At 47.9% G+C, this 19,918-nt stretch overlaps 1 protein-coding gene across 1 annotated transcript in view; it reads left to right on the top strand.

Moving 5' to 3' along the window:
* Nucleotides 1-19,918, top strand: part of PPFIA3 (PPFI scaffold protein A3) — an 838,878-nt gene that overhangs the window by 764,103 nt on the left and 54,857 nt on the right. The window contains exon 27 of the mRNA XM_086930190.1: nucleotides 7,827-7,998. Coding sequence (XP_086786316.1) covers nucleotides 7,827-7,998 — 172 coding nt within the window. The remainder of the gene's footprint in view (nucleotides 1-7,826; nucleotides 7,999-19,918) is intronic.

Raw genomic sequence — 19,918 nt, 5'->3', positions numbered from 1 at the left:
TTGCGCTGCTCCAGGGTCTGTCGTTTCAGTATCCGCTGCATCGCTGGACCAGCTTTGACTTGCCGTTTGCGGCGTTGTGCTGTTGTGTTTCCTCCCTTTTTGTCCGGCGTTTTGGCATGGTCCTCTGTCTGGTGTTCCAGGGGGGATAGGATTTCCTCATATTTTCCTGGGTTCTGGTGAACGGCTTTTGTCCGTCCTACGTATTTCTCCTCCTCTTCTCTTCGGTTTATGTCCAGAACGATCTCTCTTTAGGTGTTGTTCTGGATTTCCCTGGACTTTGCCTTTGTCTTTCGCTCGGCTTGGTCTGGGCGTTCTTTCTGGTCCACGGCCTGGGAGCCATGGGGTGGGCCCTTGTGCTCCTGCCTCTTGCTCTGCTGGAGCCTTGCGAGACTACGTCTTTCTTCTCACGCCTGCCTTTCTTCACTGCGGAGCCGTTCATGCCTTGTCTGCTGACTTGGGGCTTTGGCCGGTTCAGCTGTCCCTTTCACTGTGTGTGTATATTTCCTGTGAAGGGCTTGCCTCTACTTCTACCTCTTCTCAATGGAGTTTTGGGGTGCTTCTTTTCTTCCTCTGTACTCCTCTACCGTGTCTGTCCCTCCGGGGCTTTCTGGTGGATGTTCTTGGTACCTTGGCTTGGCGTGGGGTCGTCTTGGCCTCCCCTCGTCCTTGGTTCCTTCTGCTTCGTGGGGGGCTGAACTGCCCTCCTTGTCCCCATTACACGTCCCCTGCTGGGGCCCTGTGTTCCTTCCTACTGGGAGGTTCTCTCGCAGGCCCTCCTCCCTTCTGGGTACAGCTAGGGTATCGATTCTACTTTAAGGAATCTGTGGCTAGTAGTCTCTATCAGATGTACGAGTTACCTTCGGTAAAGGTGTATCTGGTAGAGACGATTCTAGTAGCACATTCCTTCACGACCCGCCCTTCCTCCCCATTCTGCAAGGCCCTCCAGCTTGGGCTTCTGCACTCGCCTGCCTCCGGGTAGTTTGGTCTTCTGCGCGTGCCTTCTCTCACTTCCTCCATTGCGGGATGCTTAGTTTAGTTTGTTTGATTCACTTCTTCCTTGGTGATTGGTTGCTGATTTCATGGGTACTTCTGTGTCCCTACACCGTGGTCCAGTGTGGGGTCTTCTCATGCCCCTCTTCCTTTTCATTGCTTGAACTTCCGACTCCTCTGCAGTCCTCAGAGTTGGGGTCTCTTGGCTGTGCCTCGGACCTCAGCTCTTTACAGGAGATGCCCTCTCCTGGCTGGTGTTGTCTTGGGGTAAATTGTTGTTACTCTTCTGTTCTGTTTCTGGTCTGTGATTGCAGGCCTCTTTGTCTGCTGTGACAGTTTTCACATGCTTTCTGCCCCCAAGGAGGCTGTTGTATTTGCTTGCAGGGTTGCTCCGCAGTAACTGTGCTCTGCTCCTTCCTTCTGTGTCTTTTGGTGCTATAGTGTCTGGCACTCTTCCGGATGGTGCTGTTCCTCACCATTCGTTTCTTTCCTTTTTCTGTTTGCCTGATTTTTTCCGCACACTGTTCCCATATTCTCAGTTTTGTTTGTGATGGCTCTGCGTTGTGGCGCGGAAAAGTTCTTAGAAGAAAACTGACCTTGGTGCGCCGGGGTGGGGCTTATGTGACCTTGCTGACGTCACGTCCGCGGACGAAGTCAGGGCAGAGTCACGTGGTACCACCCCCCGGCACGCAGAGATGCTGTGGCAAAGAAATTTTTTCCAGATCCAGTCTCACGTCTGGGGATAATTCTACGTTAAGGAATCTGTGGCTAGAATCGTCTCTACCAGATACACTGTTACCGAAGGAAAGTAACTCTTACGTTTTGAACAACAGACCATAGAGGTGGTGCTTTTGAAGGAAAGGGGCACCTGGTTCTATTCACATTACTTCTTGGTCTGCAAGAAGAACCGAGGGCTGAGATGCATTCTAGATTATTGCCTTCTGAACTTGTTATTCAATAGGAAAAGTTCAAGATTCTCTTCTTCAGGCAAGTCTTTCTGGCCCTGAATGCACTTGTTGACGTTACTGATTCTTCTGGGACAGCTATTTACATCTTTAAAATGTTATACCCAACAGGCATTAACTGAGGTTTGTGGTGGGATCCCAGCACTATCAGTGCACTTTCCCACTATTCAGACTGATAGCTGCTCCAAATTTTTTTGAAATAGAGTTGGCAGTTGTCGTTTTACTGCATCAGTCAAGAGCCCATGTACTTCCGTGCTTGGACAACTGGGTAGTGATAGCAAAGTGCCCTCCGCTGGTTGAGCAACACTTTCAGAAAATGATAACTCTCCTCCACGACAAACTTTCCTATCAACGTCCAGAAGCCCCACTTCTATCGTACACAGAGGTGGTAATGGACATTTTCGGAATAAAGACCTTTCCTCCTTTTTGTAGGGTTGCAGATTTTTGCGAAATGATTGAGTTTTCTGATTTATGCTTGCATCCCATTTGCATAGGTCTTATAATGCAAGATGGAGTTAACCATCAGAGTCACTGAAACCCTGTGTGGACTTAATTAGATCCACTACTGCTATTTATATTGTGCAGTGAATTATTATTATTAATATTATTATTATTTTAGGATTTATAGAGTGCATAGCTGCCACAGCGACGAGGCGTCCCAGCGGTATCAGAAACCCAAGAACCAGAGCCAGGTAGTGACTGGCGGTCGAAACACTACTTGCAGGGAAAAAGCCAAGTTTTTAAGGTTTTGCGAAATGCCAGATGATTCGACATTACTCTCATCGAGAAGGGTAGGGAGTTCCAGAGTTTTGCGGCCAGGTAGCCAAAAGAACGACCACCGGCCCTCGCTCTCTGGATGCGTGGGAAACGGACCAAGGCAAGATCAGCAGAGCAAAGCATGCGGCCTGGCTCGTAGTACTCCAGCCGATGGAATAACCCTGGAAGGGCCTGTCATGCCAGAATCTTATGGGAGTAACACAGTACCTTAAACTCAATACGCCGCTCAACTGGCAGCCAATGGAGTCTAGGAAGCACATGGGCAACTGAGTGCGATGTAGGCAGAGCGACCAAAATCTGAGCCGCCGCATTCTGGGCCCTCTGAAGACGTTGAATACTCGCATTATTAGCGCCCAGGTAGAGACAGTTAGCATAATCCAGTCTGGACACAACAGATGCCTGGATAATAGTCTGTCGCACCTTAGGGGAAAAGAACCCGAGCAAAGGTCTAAGGCCACGTAAAAGTCCAAAACAGGTCCCTGCGAAGGCCTTTGACTGTTTTTCAAAAGACAGATTACTGTCAAACCATACGCCCAGGTTTTTCACTGCGTCTTTGGGGAGAGGGGCGGGCTTAAGGTGATCCGGCCAGCACTGGTCGGACCACAGCTCGCCATCCCTGCCAAAGAGGAGAATCTCGGACTTGCTGGCGTTCAACTGTAAATAGTTAGCCGCCATCCAGTCTGAGATTGCCAAGAGATCATCCTTAATCTTAGTCAGGTTGTTGTCACACCTCTTCAAGAAGGCAAACACCAGTTGGGTGTCGTCGGCGTAGGACACCAGTGACAGCCCCCTGCTCCTGGCCTGCTCGGCCAGAGGTCTGACGTACAGGTTGAACAACAAGGGACTCAAAACGGAGCCCTGCGGTACTCCCCAATGTAAAGCAGCCTCCCGGGAGTGGTATGGAGGAACTAAGACCTGGAAGGACCTGTCCTCAAGAAAGGACCAAAACCAGGCTAGGGTCAGGTCCCTTAGTCCCACCTCCTTGAGACAGTTCAAGAGGATCTCATGGGAGACCGTATCAAAGGCGGCACTTACGGTAAGTAGAGCAGACTCAGTGCTGTGCCGTTGCTGAAAACCATGCTGAGTTATATCAAGACTAGCGTTCTGCTCAAGGAATTCGGCCTGGATTGAGTTAATATGGGATTCCACCAGCTTGGCCAGAAAAGGGAGCTGGGAAATTGGTCGAAAGTTCCCAGGGTCACTCTGGTCCAGAGAAGGCTTTTTTAATAATGGGACCACTTTGGCGTGCTTCCACGCCCGGGGGACGGAAGCTGAGCTCAAAGATAGATTGACCAGCTCAAGACATACCGGGGAGATTGAGGGACAAAGTTGACGAAGAAGGGCAGGTGGCAGTGGATCTGCCGACGAGCCAGATCTGATTTTTGAGCACAAGATCTCAAAGCCTGACAAGGTCAGGAGAGGAAATGAGGACAAACTGACTGCCCCTGAGATGCCAGGCACTCCTGGCAGCCCAGCTTCGGAAAGGGAAGGCATAGTTGGTAGCCCCCTGTAGATCAACTCTATTTTATTCAGGAAAAACTGGGCTAGCTCATCGCATTTTTGGTTAGAGTTGATGGAAGAGGTCCTCTTGATCCCTGCAGTCTTCATATCGTTAAGCAGCGAAAAGATGGATTTAGCAGGGTTAGCGCTGGATAAGATTTTACTTGCCACATAGTCAGCCCGGGCTCTACGAATACTTTTGTGGTACTGTTTGATGGCTGCCCGATACACTGTCTTAGCTGATGGCTCATAAGAACATCTCCATGCGCGTTCTAGCTTCTTACAATGCTTTTTTGACAACGTAAGAGATTCAGAGAACCAGGGATTCGTAGGCCCACGGCTCTTACACCCTCTTTTGGCTGGGATACAGCTGTCCAGACCCGCTGTCAGCCAGTCTTGGAGGCACAGATTGGCCTCCTCCGCATCACTTGGAAGTTGCGGCCGGTGCTCAGTTACCCAGCCAGAAAGATGGTCTGGGTCCAATTTGTGCCAAGGACGTTTGAGTGCTCGATTTACGTGCGGCTCTTCTGGTTTGCCCTGAGATTGCAAAAAAAAGAAACCAATAAGTGGTCGGTCAAGGCCTGTGGGTCCGGTGGGAGAACAGTCAAAGAGCTACGGTTAGAAAAAATAGGATCTAACAGATGGCCAGCCACATGGGAGGCGTCCGTGACGTGCTGCACCAGCTGGAAGGCTTCTAAGTCCGCCAGGAAACACGTAGCCTCAGCATTTCCCCCCTCTCTCTCTCTAAGTGAAGATTGAGATCACCCTGAATGGTAAAGTTAGCTGACTTGCTAGCCAGTGACCCAATTGTACATAATAGGTTGTCCCTGAACAAACTAGACGGGCCTGGGGGCCTATAGATAAGCAGGCAGGATATAGTGAGATTGTAGGTCAAATGGATTTTAAATAAAGCACGTTCACAGCCCGCTATGGTTTCCTTACATAAGCTGAGAGAGTAGGCCTCTTTAGTGATTACTGCAATACCTCCCCCTCTCTATTGCCACGAGTACATACCCCGGTGGCAACGATAGCCACGACTCAGCCACTGAGTCGTGAGTAAGCCACGTTTCTGAGAGGAAAAGGGCCTCACAGCGCTCGTCGACCGGGAGATCGAAAACCTCCTCATGATGTTTTGCCAACAAGCGACAGATCAGGCTCAAAAACCTATAGGTCGTATGGCTGACAAAACGTCCAGCCCTTTCAGAAGAGAGCAGCTGAAAAGGGCAAAGTTGACACTGAAAGGAAGGCTCATTGAAAGCCCAGGGCGAGGAGGGACAGTGAGAACTCAAGGAAACGAGTTCCTCCCGTGAATACCTGATATGTTTTATTGTAGCAGATCCAGGGGTCCAGGCGGCAGCCCGGCGCGGACGGGCGCAGACGGGCTTGCCTTTGGTGCGCCGGCGGCGCGCCCACTGCGCGGGCGTGGCAGTGTCTGCATTTGTAGTCCCTGCACCAGAAGAACTGCCCCGCTGACCTCGCACTCCCCCCAGATGGTGGACCTCGCAGCCAATCCGGGTGAGCCTGCAGGAACAGCCCAACCCGCCGCCCATGTCACAGGGATGCCTACCGCTGATCCCCGCGATTCCCCGAGCACAGGTAGGTGTATATACAGCAAGTGGTAAAAAGCAACAAATAAGTTTAAAACCGCTGGCAGCTATATTAAAAATGAAATAGACAGCGCCTATACTCCCGGATCACGCCTCAGGAGTCTCAGGAGACTGTGCCTGCATTTGTAGTCCCTGGGCCAGAACTGCCCAGCATCGTCCCACAAAAACATTGACCCCAAAGATGGAAAAATAAAATGGTAATAAAGTTCATTTATTACCATTTTATTTTTCATACCAAAGTCTCCAACCGCGCGTCAGGACAAGGGGGCAGGGCTTTCTGATTTCTGCTGCTGCTAGTCAGGCAGCAGCAGAAAGCAGTGATAGGCAGAGCTCTTTGGTTTAAAGAAAGCATGTCTTTTTTGCTGCATTTCTTGCGAAGGCCAGCCAGACATGCACAGTTTAAACCTCTGTAACCCAGCTGTCTTAAGATAGCTGGGTTAGAGACAGCAAAGAGCTCCCGTGCCCTTAGGAGTGGCAAGAGAGGTCGCTCCAATCCTTGCACCTTTCATCATCTTGGTGACCAGGAAACCTAAATTATGTACATTGGTTGCTGGAACAATTTCCTTCAGTGCTGGGAGTCAGAAGGCCTCATACCCTTTACATTTTGCTTTTCTGGTGTCTTGTGATTTGTATTGGCTCTTGCACAGCAGGGTCTTGCAGTGGCTTCAGTTAAGGGCCATTTGGTCTCAAGTGTCTGCCTGGTCAGAGACATATCTGCCTAATCAACCTTCCTTGTTTAGATAGCTACTAGTGGTACGTTTTCTGAAAACTTTGCTTTACTTTTTTAAACCTGCTCTGTCTATTGGTCTTCAGATGGATTTTAATCTCAAATAGATTTTCTTGGTGGCATTCCTGTTCGAGCCAATGAATGCATTGTTGCCCAGTTCGCCTTCTTACCCTGAAGACAAATTTGTTGGTGGCAATAACTTCACTGGGTTAGAGAATTCAGTAGTTTTTCTATCGTTCAGAATTTTCTTCCTGAGTAAATTGGTTATTCGCACCTGCCCATCGTTGTTATCCACATTGATTTCTGAATTTCATATTGTTCGGTCAGTTAAGCTTGCATTCATATTTTCTTCTTCACATTTATCCAAAGAAGAAGCTACTGCATAGACCAGACCCCAGACGATTAGTGTCTTCCTAGATCAACTACACTTGTCAGAACATACTCAAAGATCAGCTCTTAGTGATCTACACAGGAGCTAAGAAGGTCCCATTGCCCAATTACGCACTGTTGGGCAAATCCACAAAATAAAAAAATAAAAAAGCCTTCCATCAAGCAATCTTCTTGCACAAAGAGACTGTAACTTGTTTTGGTCTCAGAAATCAAATGTTTTATCATATGTAGATATGATGCAGAAATCTGGTTTTCTATACTACTGCTAGAGCTTATGTAGCTTCACAGCTGCTACTGATGCACAATATGTCACCTTTGATTTGCATTGACTTAAATGGAAGAACATATAGTACTGCATTACTCACTTAGAAATAGTGTCTCATGATTAGGTTTATTTGCTGTAACTTAATTTAGATTTATAGAATTTTCACTTAGAATAAATGTATTTAGTTACAAATGTAGGCTAGAAAACAAGAGTGCATGAAAGTACCGGTCGGATTTACAGGACAGCACAATATTACAGTTTAGGTACATTAACAGGGTGGACAGTCAACAATAATATCATACTTTTAAAAACAAGATCTACAACCAGTTACCCTTGGCTACCTTTTTCCATCATTGCCCAGATTGTCAAATGGATGTATAATTTGAGCGATTATGTTTAGTATGTGGCAAACATTTAAAGACTAGCATCTTGCAGTTTACATCAGTTCGTTTGTAACTAACTGTCCTGTGACGGTCCTTTGACTCCTTCAATTTGCGCAGGAGATCTAGGATTTGTCTCGGGTCAGATGTGACATATTAGATATGTGTAGACCTGCTACACATCATGTTGAGTGTGTGACATACCTGTTCATTTGTGTTATACAGGAGAGCACGAAGACCTTCAGCCGCTCACCTTCCTGGAGGAAGATGTTCAGAGAGAAGGATCTGAGGGGAGTGAGTCCAGATTCTGCTGAAATGCTGCCAGCCAACTTCCGCACTGCATCTGTGTCCTCCATTACCTCACCTGTGGTGCAGCTACGCAAGATGCAATCTGAGGGTAATAATAACACTGAATTTACACAGCGTGCTGGCAAAATGATTAACAGGACATCAAAATCAGGGCATCGAATTTTAACGTAACAACAACACTAAAGACACTGTGTTGCTTCGAGAAAATGGGATATCAGCAGTACAACAAAACACACAAGATGATGGACAGAATGTTGCACATTGGCAAAACATTCACCCCCAGTCACAGATCTGGGTTTAATCCATCGTTATTTTGCTCACCACACCACCCCAGTTCAGACATGGCCATATGCAAATCAGTCTTGACCCTGTGCCTCATGGGAACAGTCCAACCCGAACTGCCAAGCCATGTCTTCCCTGGACCGTAATCAATCATCCTAGGACCAGTTTCTGGCTATCAGCCCTCATCAGCCAGGATAGCTTGACTCCAGTGGCGTAATTAGCACGGGACCCACGTCTGGGCATACCCTTCCCACTTGGGTGCCGTGCTCACTATGCCACTGGAGTCAAGCTATCCTGGCTGATGAGGTCTGAAAGCCGGAAACCGGTCCTAGGATGCTTGATTCCGGCCCAGGGAAGATATGGCCTGGCAGTATGGTCTGGACTGTTCCCATGAGTCACAGGGTCAAAACTGATTTGCATATAGCTATGTCTAAACTGGGGTGGCATGGTGAGCAAAATAACGATGGATTAAACACAGTTCTGTGACTGGGGGTGAATGTTTGACAATGTTCAGCATTCCGTCCATCATCTTTTTGTGTTGCAATATCAGTAGTACAGCCACATAACGAAATAGCAGCTAATGGAAACATGAGCACTAGAGATTTTGAAGCTCCACCAGAAAGCGTTGATGTAGTCCACTTGCTACTACCATATAAATATAGGCTTTGGTGACAGGTGAAGCAGGAGAACTGGCAGTAGACAGAAACAGGTAACATGGCACAGGTGCTACAACACTTCAGACGCAGAGCTGGAGGCATGTAGGCACAGGTGCTTTGGGGGAAAGGGAGGAACGCTGGCTACGCACACCATGTTACCACAGACATTGCTGCAAACATGTATTCATAAATATGATAGAGGCCGCTAGCCCAGCAGCACTGAAGACACTAGGGGACCAGCATCGCTGCGCTGCTGAAACAAATCACTGCAGCACTGCTGATACAGGAAAGTGCACTCGATGTCATGAAGAGTGGTTGGGCAACATCAATTTCATGACAGCACTGTTTCTTCCAAACCAGCCCTTCATGGTGATCTTGTTATGTAACTGGTTACTCTGATGGCATCCTTCCTTTTCCAGGGGTCTCAAGGAAGGCTTCGGTTGCAATATAGTTTAAAGCTCTGTTCTTAAACTTTTGATTTCTGTGAACCCCCACTGAATTATTACTGGAATCCAGGGAACCCCCACTGAGTCTTTTATTGGAAGGTGGGGATCCCCAACTCAAGCAAAATCTATGATTGAACCTCAAAACAATACCAGAAAATATAAAAATCTGAAAGAGACACAATAGTGATAGATTCTTTACCTTAGAATATTCCCAGGCGTCAGACTGGATCCAGAAAGTTTTTCGTCGGCAGTACCCCAGCGCGTCAGTAGTTGGTGTTGTGCGGCTCTGCGTCCGTCGCTGGCGTCTCAAGCGTCGAGGTGACGTCACGGAGACTACTTTGGCGCCACCCATGCGCGCTGACGTAATTCTTTTTTTTCCGCGCTAGCAAGCGCAGATCTGGTTGGAGCATGTACCCTAGTCACTTTTTTGAGACTTTTTGTCTCTACTTCTCTTTTGAGTCTTTGACTCCTGATGCCACGTAGGGATGCCTGGGTTTAAATCTTGCGTGGCCTGTCGCCGTACGATGTCAGTGGCCGACCCCCATGGCGTCTGTCACTACTGTCTGGAGCTGGACCATGACTCCCGGTCATGTGCCAACTGTCTGGCCATGGCTCCGAAGGCCTTGCAGGAGCCGTCCCGTAAGCTGCTGGCGGCCTGTCAGTGGTCTCCGCGCCGTTCGAGGTCCAGGGGTTGATCGAGGGACCGTCCACGGAGCCATCATCATCGCTCCTCGGGGTCGAAGTCTTCACACTCTGAATCGGGTAAGAGACGTCATAAGAAGAAGTCGAAGAAGCGTTTACGCTCTCCGACATTCCCTTTGTCGGTCTCTGGACGCGGACGAGGGGGTCGGGGGTGCCTCCCCTGCGGCTCCGTTGGAGCCTGTGAGGCCCACGGCCTACCCACCTTATCCGTGTCCATCGGCGACTCTGGGGCAACATTTTCTTGCTGCCATGGACAAGTGGTCCCAGTTGAGGGCCCTCCCTTGCTGCCGGCTCCGCTGCCAGCAGCTCCAGCCCTGGCGCCACAAGGTCCTCCGCCGGCGGCCCGGCGCTTCCCGCAGCTCCGTTCCCGGTGCCGCAATGGGCTCCGTTCGTTCCAACTCCGCCCTTGCCCGGGTTTCGGGAAGTTTTGCTCCAGGTTGGGACCCTAATTGGGACATGGAGCCAGATCAACGGCGTTCCCGGCGCCATTGGACCATTTATATTCCACCTTCCCTCCCCTGCCGCCGCAACCTGTCCCACGGGCAGTGGAGGAGGGGGTTGATTGGGAGGGGTCCGAGGACGCTCTTGCACAGCAGTGCGAGTCGGAACAGGAGTGGACGGAATAGTCGGAGGATGCAGGTGGCCTTGAACTTGGTTTTCTTTCTCCTCCTGCCTTGGCCATGGAGGAGGGCGCCACATACACTGTGGTGCTCCGTAGAGCGGCTGAAGCCCTTGACATTGATCTGCCTACTGGAACTCTCAAAACTAACCTCCTCACTGAAGTCCTTCAGCCGGCGTCAAGCTCTAAGGAGCCTCTGCTACCGTTCAATGAGGCGTTGGCTGATGTGTTGATGGGCACCTGGTCTAGACCAGTCACAGGAATTCCCGTGGATAAGAACGTAGCCAGGCGCCATCGCCCGGCCCCAGGTGACCCTGCCTTTTTGACGAATCATCCAACTCCGGAGAGCCTGGTCATCCAAGCCTCCACCTCCCAAAGCGCATTCCCTACCGCCTCGCCGGATAAGGAATCTAAGAAGCTTGAACAGTTTGACAAGAAACTGTTTTCCTCTGCCAGCTTGGGGCTGCAGTCGGTGAACACTGCATGCCTCTTGGGCAATTACTCTCACACTGTGTGGGACACTGTTGCATAGACACTGCCTCAGTGTCCGGAGGAGGTTCGGGCAGTGCTTTCCAAGCTGTGGCTGAAGGGAAAGATGCCGCAAAGTTCTCCATCCGGTGTGGACTGGACACCATGGACTCACTGGGTAGGATAATTTCCACTATGGTGGCCCTGTCGCCACGCCCATTGTCGACCCGTGAACAGAGGGCGTCCAACACGACCACCAGTGCCGACTCCGTACCGTGAGCTGGCCGGAAGCCGAACTGGGCCACATCCAGACAGGTGTAACTTTCTAAGAAGCTGGATAGAGACCGGGTCACAAGCTTTTCTATGATCTTGACTTGAAAGGGAAGCAGCGAGATTGGCCGATAGTTTGACAGACAGGTGGGGTCAAGAGTGTATTTTTTTAGGAGAGGGGAAACCACTGCTAGCTTCCAGCAATCTAGGACCGTGGCAGTGTTGAAGGACTGGTGGCAGATGGAGTGTAAAGGGCGGAAGAGGTCCTCCTGAAAAGATTTCCAAAGTTTGTGGGGAAGTGGATCGAGAGGGGAACCCGAGGACACCCCATTTGCTAATGCGCAGAACTCATCAAACGGAAGGAGAGTAAAACTCTCCAGCCGCCGGTGAACTGCCTGTTCTTCTGACTCATCTAAAGTAGAGGATGATACAGGGGCAGCTGAGGACTGAGGACAAGGAGTGTCTATGTTAGAAAGACCACTCAGAATGTTAGCAATTTTGTCCTCAAATGCAATTGCCAGGGAGTCACAGAGAGACTGTGAGGCCGGGATGCTATTAGCCGTACAGGCCGGCCTAGAAAGGTTGTTAACTATTTTGAACAGAGTCTGCGATTTATTAGTTGCCTGTAGCAGCGTGTCCTCGAAATATTTTGCTTTGACGCACTTAATCTGGGCTTTATAGTCCAGCAGTGCTTGTTTGTATAGGAATTTAGCAGCCTCAGAATAGGACTTCCTCCAAACCCTTTCTGCCTGTTTGCGCCGGTGTTTCAATTGGATAAGGCTGTTCGAGTACCATGGCATGGAGGGCCTACGTCTGGCTCTAGATTTTCGTAAAGGAACCAGCGTATCCAGGGAGTTGGTAATTTGCTGGCACAAGCTAGAATAGCTCGTCTCAACATTCTCCTTCAAATTAAAACCCCCAGGAGGCAAAGAGGGAAGGTCATTGTTGCTAAGAAGTTTAGACCACTGCCTACTAACTTTGGTGGAGTCCAAGCCGTTCCTTCTCAAGGATTCAGCGGGAAGATAGAGGGAGAAATGAACTAATGCATGGTCCGTCCAACATTGAAACGCTATATCCCTAATCACCACCTGGAAGGTTTCCGCAAAAACCAAGTCCAGGGCATGACCCTTCATGTGAGTCTGAGAGAGTACCAGCTGGTGCAACTGAAGGTTGCTGCAGGCCTGGCACAGTTCTCTATAGGCTGTATCCAGAGGCCCATTAGGCCACAGACTGAGTAATCTGGCATGTGAATTAGAAAGATCGTAGATTAAATCTACCAGATCTGGTATTTTGGATAGTGCAGAACCCGGCGGTCTATAGCAAAGCAGTCCGGATTGCAAAACACCTTTGTGTCCTTTAAGCGAAAAGCCCATAAGTTCGAACCCTTGGACCACTTTTACCTCATATTGGGAAAAGGCAAAGGAGTCTCTAAAGATGAGTCCTATTCCTCCACCTTTATTCTCCAGCCTAGGGAAATGCATGATTTTGTAACCCGGGGGACAGGCCAGTCCGATTTCTACATCGCTGTCTGCTCGGGTCCACGTCTCATTTAGAAAGAGCACATCCAACCCATAAGAATCTATGAGGAGTGCAGTTTCAGCATCATGTTTACAGAGCGAGCGGACATTAAGCAGACCGCAGGACAGCACCTCCGAATTTACGGTGTTGGTACCCAACGCATGACTTGCCTGGGGGTGTTGACGTAGCTGAAGAAGCTCAGTTCTGGAATAGGTTACAAGGGCTTGAGAATCAGAGGCAGCGTGGCTGGCGCTGGGCGTGACAAGTGCGCGAACGGGCGCAAACGGGCTTACCTCCGGCGCGCCCGCTGCGCGCTAGAGAGAGAGGACATCCTATATAGCCGTTAAGCGCGGGAGTCCTGCGAGGCAGACCTCTGGCCCCACACCCAAGATGGCGCCCGTTAATCGGCACCTCCTGGCTACCCACACTCAAGATGGCGCCAAAATACCGCGATGCGGTTCCAAGAAGTCCCAAGTCCCGCAAAATGCGGGTGGCGGTACAATTATAGTGCAGGTAAGAGCTATTTACTAGTTATGGCCCCTGAAGATGTCCCCAATGCGCGAAGAGGCGACTGCGTCCTATAATCGAGCAGCGCGATAGTGCAAGTGCACGTGAAAGTGAGTTTTTAAAAATGAATAAAACCGCAGGTAGCAGCAGCTTACGCGAGCGTGCAGTGGCAAATAATAGTCTACCTGGACTGAGGGAGTTCCTGCTTAAATAAACTCCTCTGAGCGCGGGAGTCCTGCGAGGCCGACCTCTGGCCCCACACCCAAGATGGCGCCCGTTAATCGGCACCTCCTGGCTACCCACACCCAAGATGGCGGCCAAAATACCGCAATGCGGTTCCAAGAAGTCCTAGGTCCCGCAAAATGCGGGTGGCGGTACAATTATAGTGCAGGTAAGAGCTATTTACTAGTTATGGCCCCTGAAGATGTTCCCAATGCGCGAAGAGGCGACTGCGTCCTATAATCGAGCAGCGCGATAGTGCAAGTGCACGTGAAAGTGAGTTTTTAAAAATTAATAAAACAGCAGGTAGCAGTAGCTTACGCAAGCGTGCAGTGGCAAGTAATAGTCTCTCACATACGAGGGAAGGAGGACCATCTGATCATTTAAGAAATGTCTACATATCGCGATACGTTCTCCAGGGCACTCCTAGATGAAACTATAGGTCCCCCGGGGGATTGGTCATATCCTTGTGGATCTTGGGGAGGAGGTAAAGCACAGGGAGTTTGGGAAAATCGATCTTTAAAAAACAATATTCTTCCCACTCTAGTGGTCCTCTATCTCTCCAAGCTGTGAGGTTGTTCCATATGTTCGTAACACTTTTACTGTACTAATTTCTGTTGATAAAGGAGTAGAGGAGGGACGATTGGCTTCTGCTATGTACATCTCTCTGGTCATGATAACCACATTGCCTCCCTGGTCTGCGGGCCTGACTACAATGGAGCTGTCAGTGGCCAAGTTGGTAATTGCATTTTTTTGTGCTATGGTCATATTGTACATCATGGGTGCAGATTTTTTAAACCATACGTTTTGTTTGTATTTCAACAATTGTTCAGAAACAATGTCTTGTAATGTATTGATATTGTCATGTGGCAATGTGGGTAAAAAGGTAGACTTGGGTCTGAACTTAGTAGAAGCCGCTTTATCAAAACTGATGTCGAAGTCTGTTGGCATCTGATGTAAATCCTGAATGTTGTGTGACTGTTCATTTCCCAATTTGTTTAGTGTTATCATGGTATATTTATCACTGATGTTAAGATCATCGTTCAGAGTGTAGTTGGTGCAGGGGTCTCTGTTAGCGTAAGGTTTAAGACTTGTGCCATTTCTTTAATTTGAGCTTACGGCATAACTTAAAAATATCAATTGGAGTGTTGACATAGTTCAGAGGGGCAAAATGAAAGTCATAGACACAAAGTTCTGGCTTCTAGGTTGCTAAGGGGTTTAGGTGTGAGATTAATGATGGTACGATTTTCCTCAGCATCATCCATTATAGGGCTGTAGTTGAGCAAGTTGCAATGCTTCCCACGCGCCCTCTGGAATTCCCTCTTCCTCTGTTTGTCTCTCTTTCTCCCTTTCCTCCCCTGCCTCGGCCTCTTCCTCTCCCCCGTTCGTTCGTGTTCTTGTTCTGTGGTTGTGGTGATGTGCGACTTGTTTGCCGGCCCCTGCGTATGAGCCAGTACACGTCTAAAAAAGTTTTTGGTCTCATTTCTGGCTCATTTCTAGATATAGTGCTAACCGAGCTTAGGGATGTCATTGAAGTAGTTGAGTTGGCTGTCTCTGCATCACTCTGGATGGTATCATCATCTTCTGCTAAGGTCATATCCGATTGTTTCAACATGGGGATCTGGATGTGATCATCATACAGATGGTCGTACTTATGGCTGTACATCAATATCCTTCCTGTCTCGTAGTCGATACAGTCTCTGTGGAGTTTTCGCTGATTCCTGATCTCAATGTCTTTCTCATAGTCAATGAGCCTTTGTTTGAGATCATCATAAAATTTCATGATGGTGTCTTGCTCAGAATTCTTGCTAAGTTCGTCTTTTAGTTGTTTAATCTCACCAATGATCTTCTCCCTATCTGACCATGCATATTTAACCAGGATGAATAAACAAAGTGGAATCCACTCAAAGTGATAGTGATCCCTAGAGTGATGGGGAACACACAGTGTTGTTTAAATGCCCCTCACACACCAACAGGCCCCTTGGTGTCATGCTTCATCATCGGGGCCTTCGCACCCCTCTACGGGATGCGGCGTGCTACGACTCGCGGATACGCAGGAGCACTTGAAGTGAACTATGTGTGGGGGTGTGTGTTTTATACAAAGGTGTGAGTGAGGTGAGGTGAAAAAAGTGAGTGGTTAAAAAATACCTGGCACGTGGGAAAAAAACTTTATTGAATCCCCGGCTGGTATTATTAAAACGAAAGTGCAAGGCGTGGTTTAAATAGATACGTGTTAGGGTATCCATACCACTGTATCAAAAAGTCAACATGTTTCGGAGGTCAAAGCCCCCTTCTTCAGGACAAGGGTTAATGCACTTACCCTCCCCTTACTCACATGTAAGATGTAAAAGTGTAAATAAAAATTACCACAATGTGTAATGTTCCTAACAAATGTTAAATGTTAGTGAGTGTCGTTGCGCCCAATTGGCGTAAGAACCTGTGGAGACAAAATCATAGATAAACATACAGATCTATAATTCACAAGTTAAAGGAGAAGAATCAAGCTTCTCTGAAAAAACATCAGGTTGAACCAAAAATAATGGGACCCTGGAAAGGAAAAAGAAAAAGGACACTACAAACACATAGACATACACAACACACCAAAATTACTCTCTGCTCAGATGGAAGGAGAGCAAACATAAAGGAATAAAAGTCTTACTTAAAGTTCCCAAATACAGGACTTCATGAGCCTTAGCGTATATTGGGGAATCCTTCCTTTCTAATCAGAAAACCTAAGAAATCAATATCAGGGTTTCAGTAGAAAAACTTTGTAATCAATGCGCCAATAGTACAGAGAACAACTGCTTCTCTCAGTGGTCTATAACTCACGGTTACTGCAACAGCTAATCGCCTGCCTTCCCTCAACGCGGCTCCGATGAAGTGAGCTACGAAGGATTCAAGGCCCTTATATATATTGTGCCTGTAGGTAATTAGTACCGGTAAATTGAATAATGCAGCCCGGGGGAATGCCCAAATACGGAGATAACAACCTCCGAGCGTCCGGTGTTGCGCTAGCGCCTTTCACTACTCTGTCGCGCATGCGCATTACCGCTCCAGAGGTACGCATGCGCGGCGAGCGAGGCTGCCGCGCATGCGTCAGCGGAGATACTACGTTTGAACACGGAGCAATCGGTTTAACAGGGAAATACCTGTTAATGAATGGCGCTTCAATAGTAAATGCACAATAACAAGCATTTAGGCGAAAAAATAAAGTATGCGCATATGAGGCAGTGCATTTGGCAAATTTACCGCTAGAGGCTGAACAAAATATAATAAGCAATAAGCACAACAGTGGTGACTTAAACTACCTTTAGGAAGTTTTGTTGGATCACAGTGAATTAAACTACCTAAAAGGGGAACAATATTCTGGTTGGACTCAACAGACGGTGATTGTTTAACAGGGCTTGTTGTAAAAAGGGGGGAACTCATGAAACATGGTCCCTACCAATAGGGGATAAATCCTCAATCACAACTAGGTAGTATCACGTTGCAATGGTGTATTGACCACGAGGAACCCCACAGTCATATTTGTTGGATGTAACCACCCGTGTACATCAACAGTTTGTGATGGGTAGTCAGATAAGGTTTTATCTGAGGAGGTTCCATGGAATGGAATCGTTCAGCCCAGTGGTGTCGGTTCCCAACCGAAACACCCACCGTTGCTCCTTTTCCAGGAGACCTACCTCTGAGGGTAGTTGTTCTATTATCGTCCACTGTAGCTCATTCACACAGTGTTGATGTTCAATATAGTGGGTTGACATCTTGGTCGTAAGTTTCTTACACCTGATGTTGCTTTTATGTTCATTCAACCTGACCCTCACAGGTCTGGTGGTCATCCCCACATATTCTTTTCCACAGGGGCAGGTAATCAAGTAAACAACATTTTTACTGTTGCAGTTCGTAAATGCACGTTGTTCCCATTGTGTCCCATTGGTAAAGGTTAGATTCTGGCTCTTTTTTGTGAGGTGGCAGTTATTACAGTTGCCACACGGGTAATGCCCATGTATGCCTTGCAACCTCGTCTGATCCTGGGTAGGAGGGGGTGGTCTTGTATGAACGAGTATATCTCTTAAGTTCCTACCCCTTCTATGTGCAAAGAGAGGTTTCTCCAGAGTCAAGCCACCACTCGTTAAAGTGCGCCAATGTTTGTGGACCAATTTTGTCACTTGGTTGCTGACCGGACTGTATGTGGTGACACAAACTGTCCTGTTTTCGGCATCCTCCCTACGTGGATTGTCCTCCAGAAGGGCCTCACGGTTGTTATTTCGTGCTCTTGTGAAAGCTTTTTTAATCACAGTCTCCGGATATTTCCTCTGTCTCAGTTTAACACTGAGATCCTTGGCCTAAGTTTTGTATCTTGCAACGTCACTACAGTTCCGCCGGAGGCGTAGGAACTGTCCATAGGGAAGGTTCTCTCTCAGATGACGAGGATGAAAGCTGTCGAATCTGAGGAGACAGTTCCTCGCCGTTGGTTTAAAGTGTGTTTCTGTTTTTAAGATGCCGGCTTCATGGTAGATATTCAAATCTAAGAAGACCATGTTGGTATTAGATGCCTGATGAGTGAATTTCAAAAAGGCATTTTGATTGTTCAGCCAGTTGATGAATTCAGTTATCATGGTTACATCTCCTTCCCAGATGACCAGGATATCATCAATGTACCTCCGCCAGGTGCGAATCCTCGCCCTGTAAGGATTGTCTGGATGCAGGATTTTCGTAGATTCCAAATGATGGACATACAGTCCAGCCAGACTAGGGGCAAATGTGCTGCCCATACCACCCAGAATACTGTTCCCCTTTTAGGTAGTTTAATTCACTGTGATCCAACAAAACTTCCTAAAGGTAGTTTAAGTCACCACTGTTGTGCTTATTGCTTATTATATTTTGTTCAGCCTCTAGCGGTAAATTTGCCAAATGCACTGCCTCATATGCGCATACTTTATTTTTTCGCCTAAATGCTTGTTATTGTGCATTTACTATTGAAGCGCCATTCATTAACAGGTATTTCCCTGTTAAACCGATTGCTCCGTGTTCAAACGTAGTATCTCCGCTGACGCATGCGCGGCAGCCTCGCTCGCCGCGCATGCGTACCTCTGGAGCGGTAATGCGCATGCGCGACAGAGTAGTGAAAGGCGCTAGCGCAACACCGGACGCTCGGAGGTTGTTATCTCCGTATTTGGGCATTCCCCCGGGCTGCATTATTCAATTTACCGGTACTAATTACCTACAGGCACAATATATATAAGGGCCTTGAATCCTTCGTAGCTCACTTCATCGGAGCCGCGTTGAGGGAAGGCAGGCGATTAGCTGTTGCAGTAACCGTGAGTTATAGACCACTGAGAGAAGCAGTTGTTCTCTGTACTATTGGCGCATTGATTACAAAGTTTTTCTACTGAAACCCTGATATTGATTTCTTAGGTTTTCTGATTAGAAAGGAAGGATTCCCCAATATACGCTAAGGCTCATGAAGTCCTGTATTTGGGAACTTTAAGTAAGACTTTTATTCCTTTATGTTTGCTCTCCTTCCATCTGAGCAGAGAGTAATTTTGGTGTGTTGTGTATGTCTATGTGTTTGTAGTGTCCTTTTTCTTTTTCCTTTCCCGGGTCCCATTATTTTTGGTTCAACCTGATGTTTTTTCAGAGAAGCTTGATTCTTCTCCTTTAACTTGTGAATTATAGATCTGTATGTTTATCTATGATTTTGTCTCCACAGGTTCTTACGCCAATTGGGCGCAACGACACTCACTAACATTTAACATTTGTTAGGAACATTACACATTGTGGTAATTTTTATTTACACTTTTACATCTTACATGTGAGTAAGGGGAGGGTAAGTGCATTAACCCTTGTCCTGAAGAAGGGGGCTTTGACCTCCGAAACATGTTGACTTTTTGATACAGTGGTCTGGATACCCTAACACGTATCTATTTAAACCACGCCTTGCACTTTCGTTTTAATAATACCAGCCGGGGATTCAATAAAGTTTTTTTCCCACGTGCCAGGTATTTTTTAACCACTCACTTTTTTCACCTCACCTCACTCACACCTTTGTATAAAACACACACCCCCACACATAGTTCACTTCAAGTGCTCCTGCGTATCCGCGAGTCGTAGCACGCCGCATCCCGTAGAGGGGTGCGAAGGCCCCGATGATGAAGCATGACACCAAGGGGCCTGTTGGTGTGTGAGGGGCATTTAAACAACACTGTGTGTTCCCCATCACTCTAGGGATCACTATCACTTTGAGTGGATTCCACTTTGTTTATTCATATGACCAGGGAGACTGAATCCACTGACTCTCTCTCTCCCCCCTCCTGTTAAAAT

This window comes from Lissotriton vulgaris, chromosome 7, assembly GCF_964263255.1.
Source record: "Lissotriton vulgaris chromosome 7, aLisVul1.2, whole genome shotgun sequence".
In the NCBI taxonomy this organism is placed as follows: domain Eukaryota; kingdom Metazoa; phylum Chordata; class Amphibia; order Caudata; family Salamandridae; genus Lissotriton; species Lissotriton vulgaris.
This window is presented reverse-complemented; position numbering and strand designations above follow the sequence as displayed.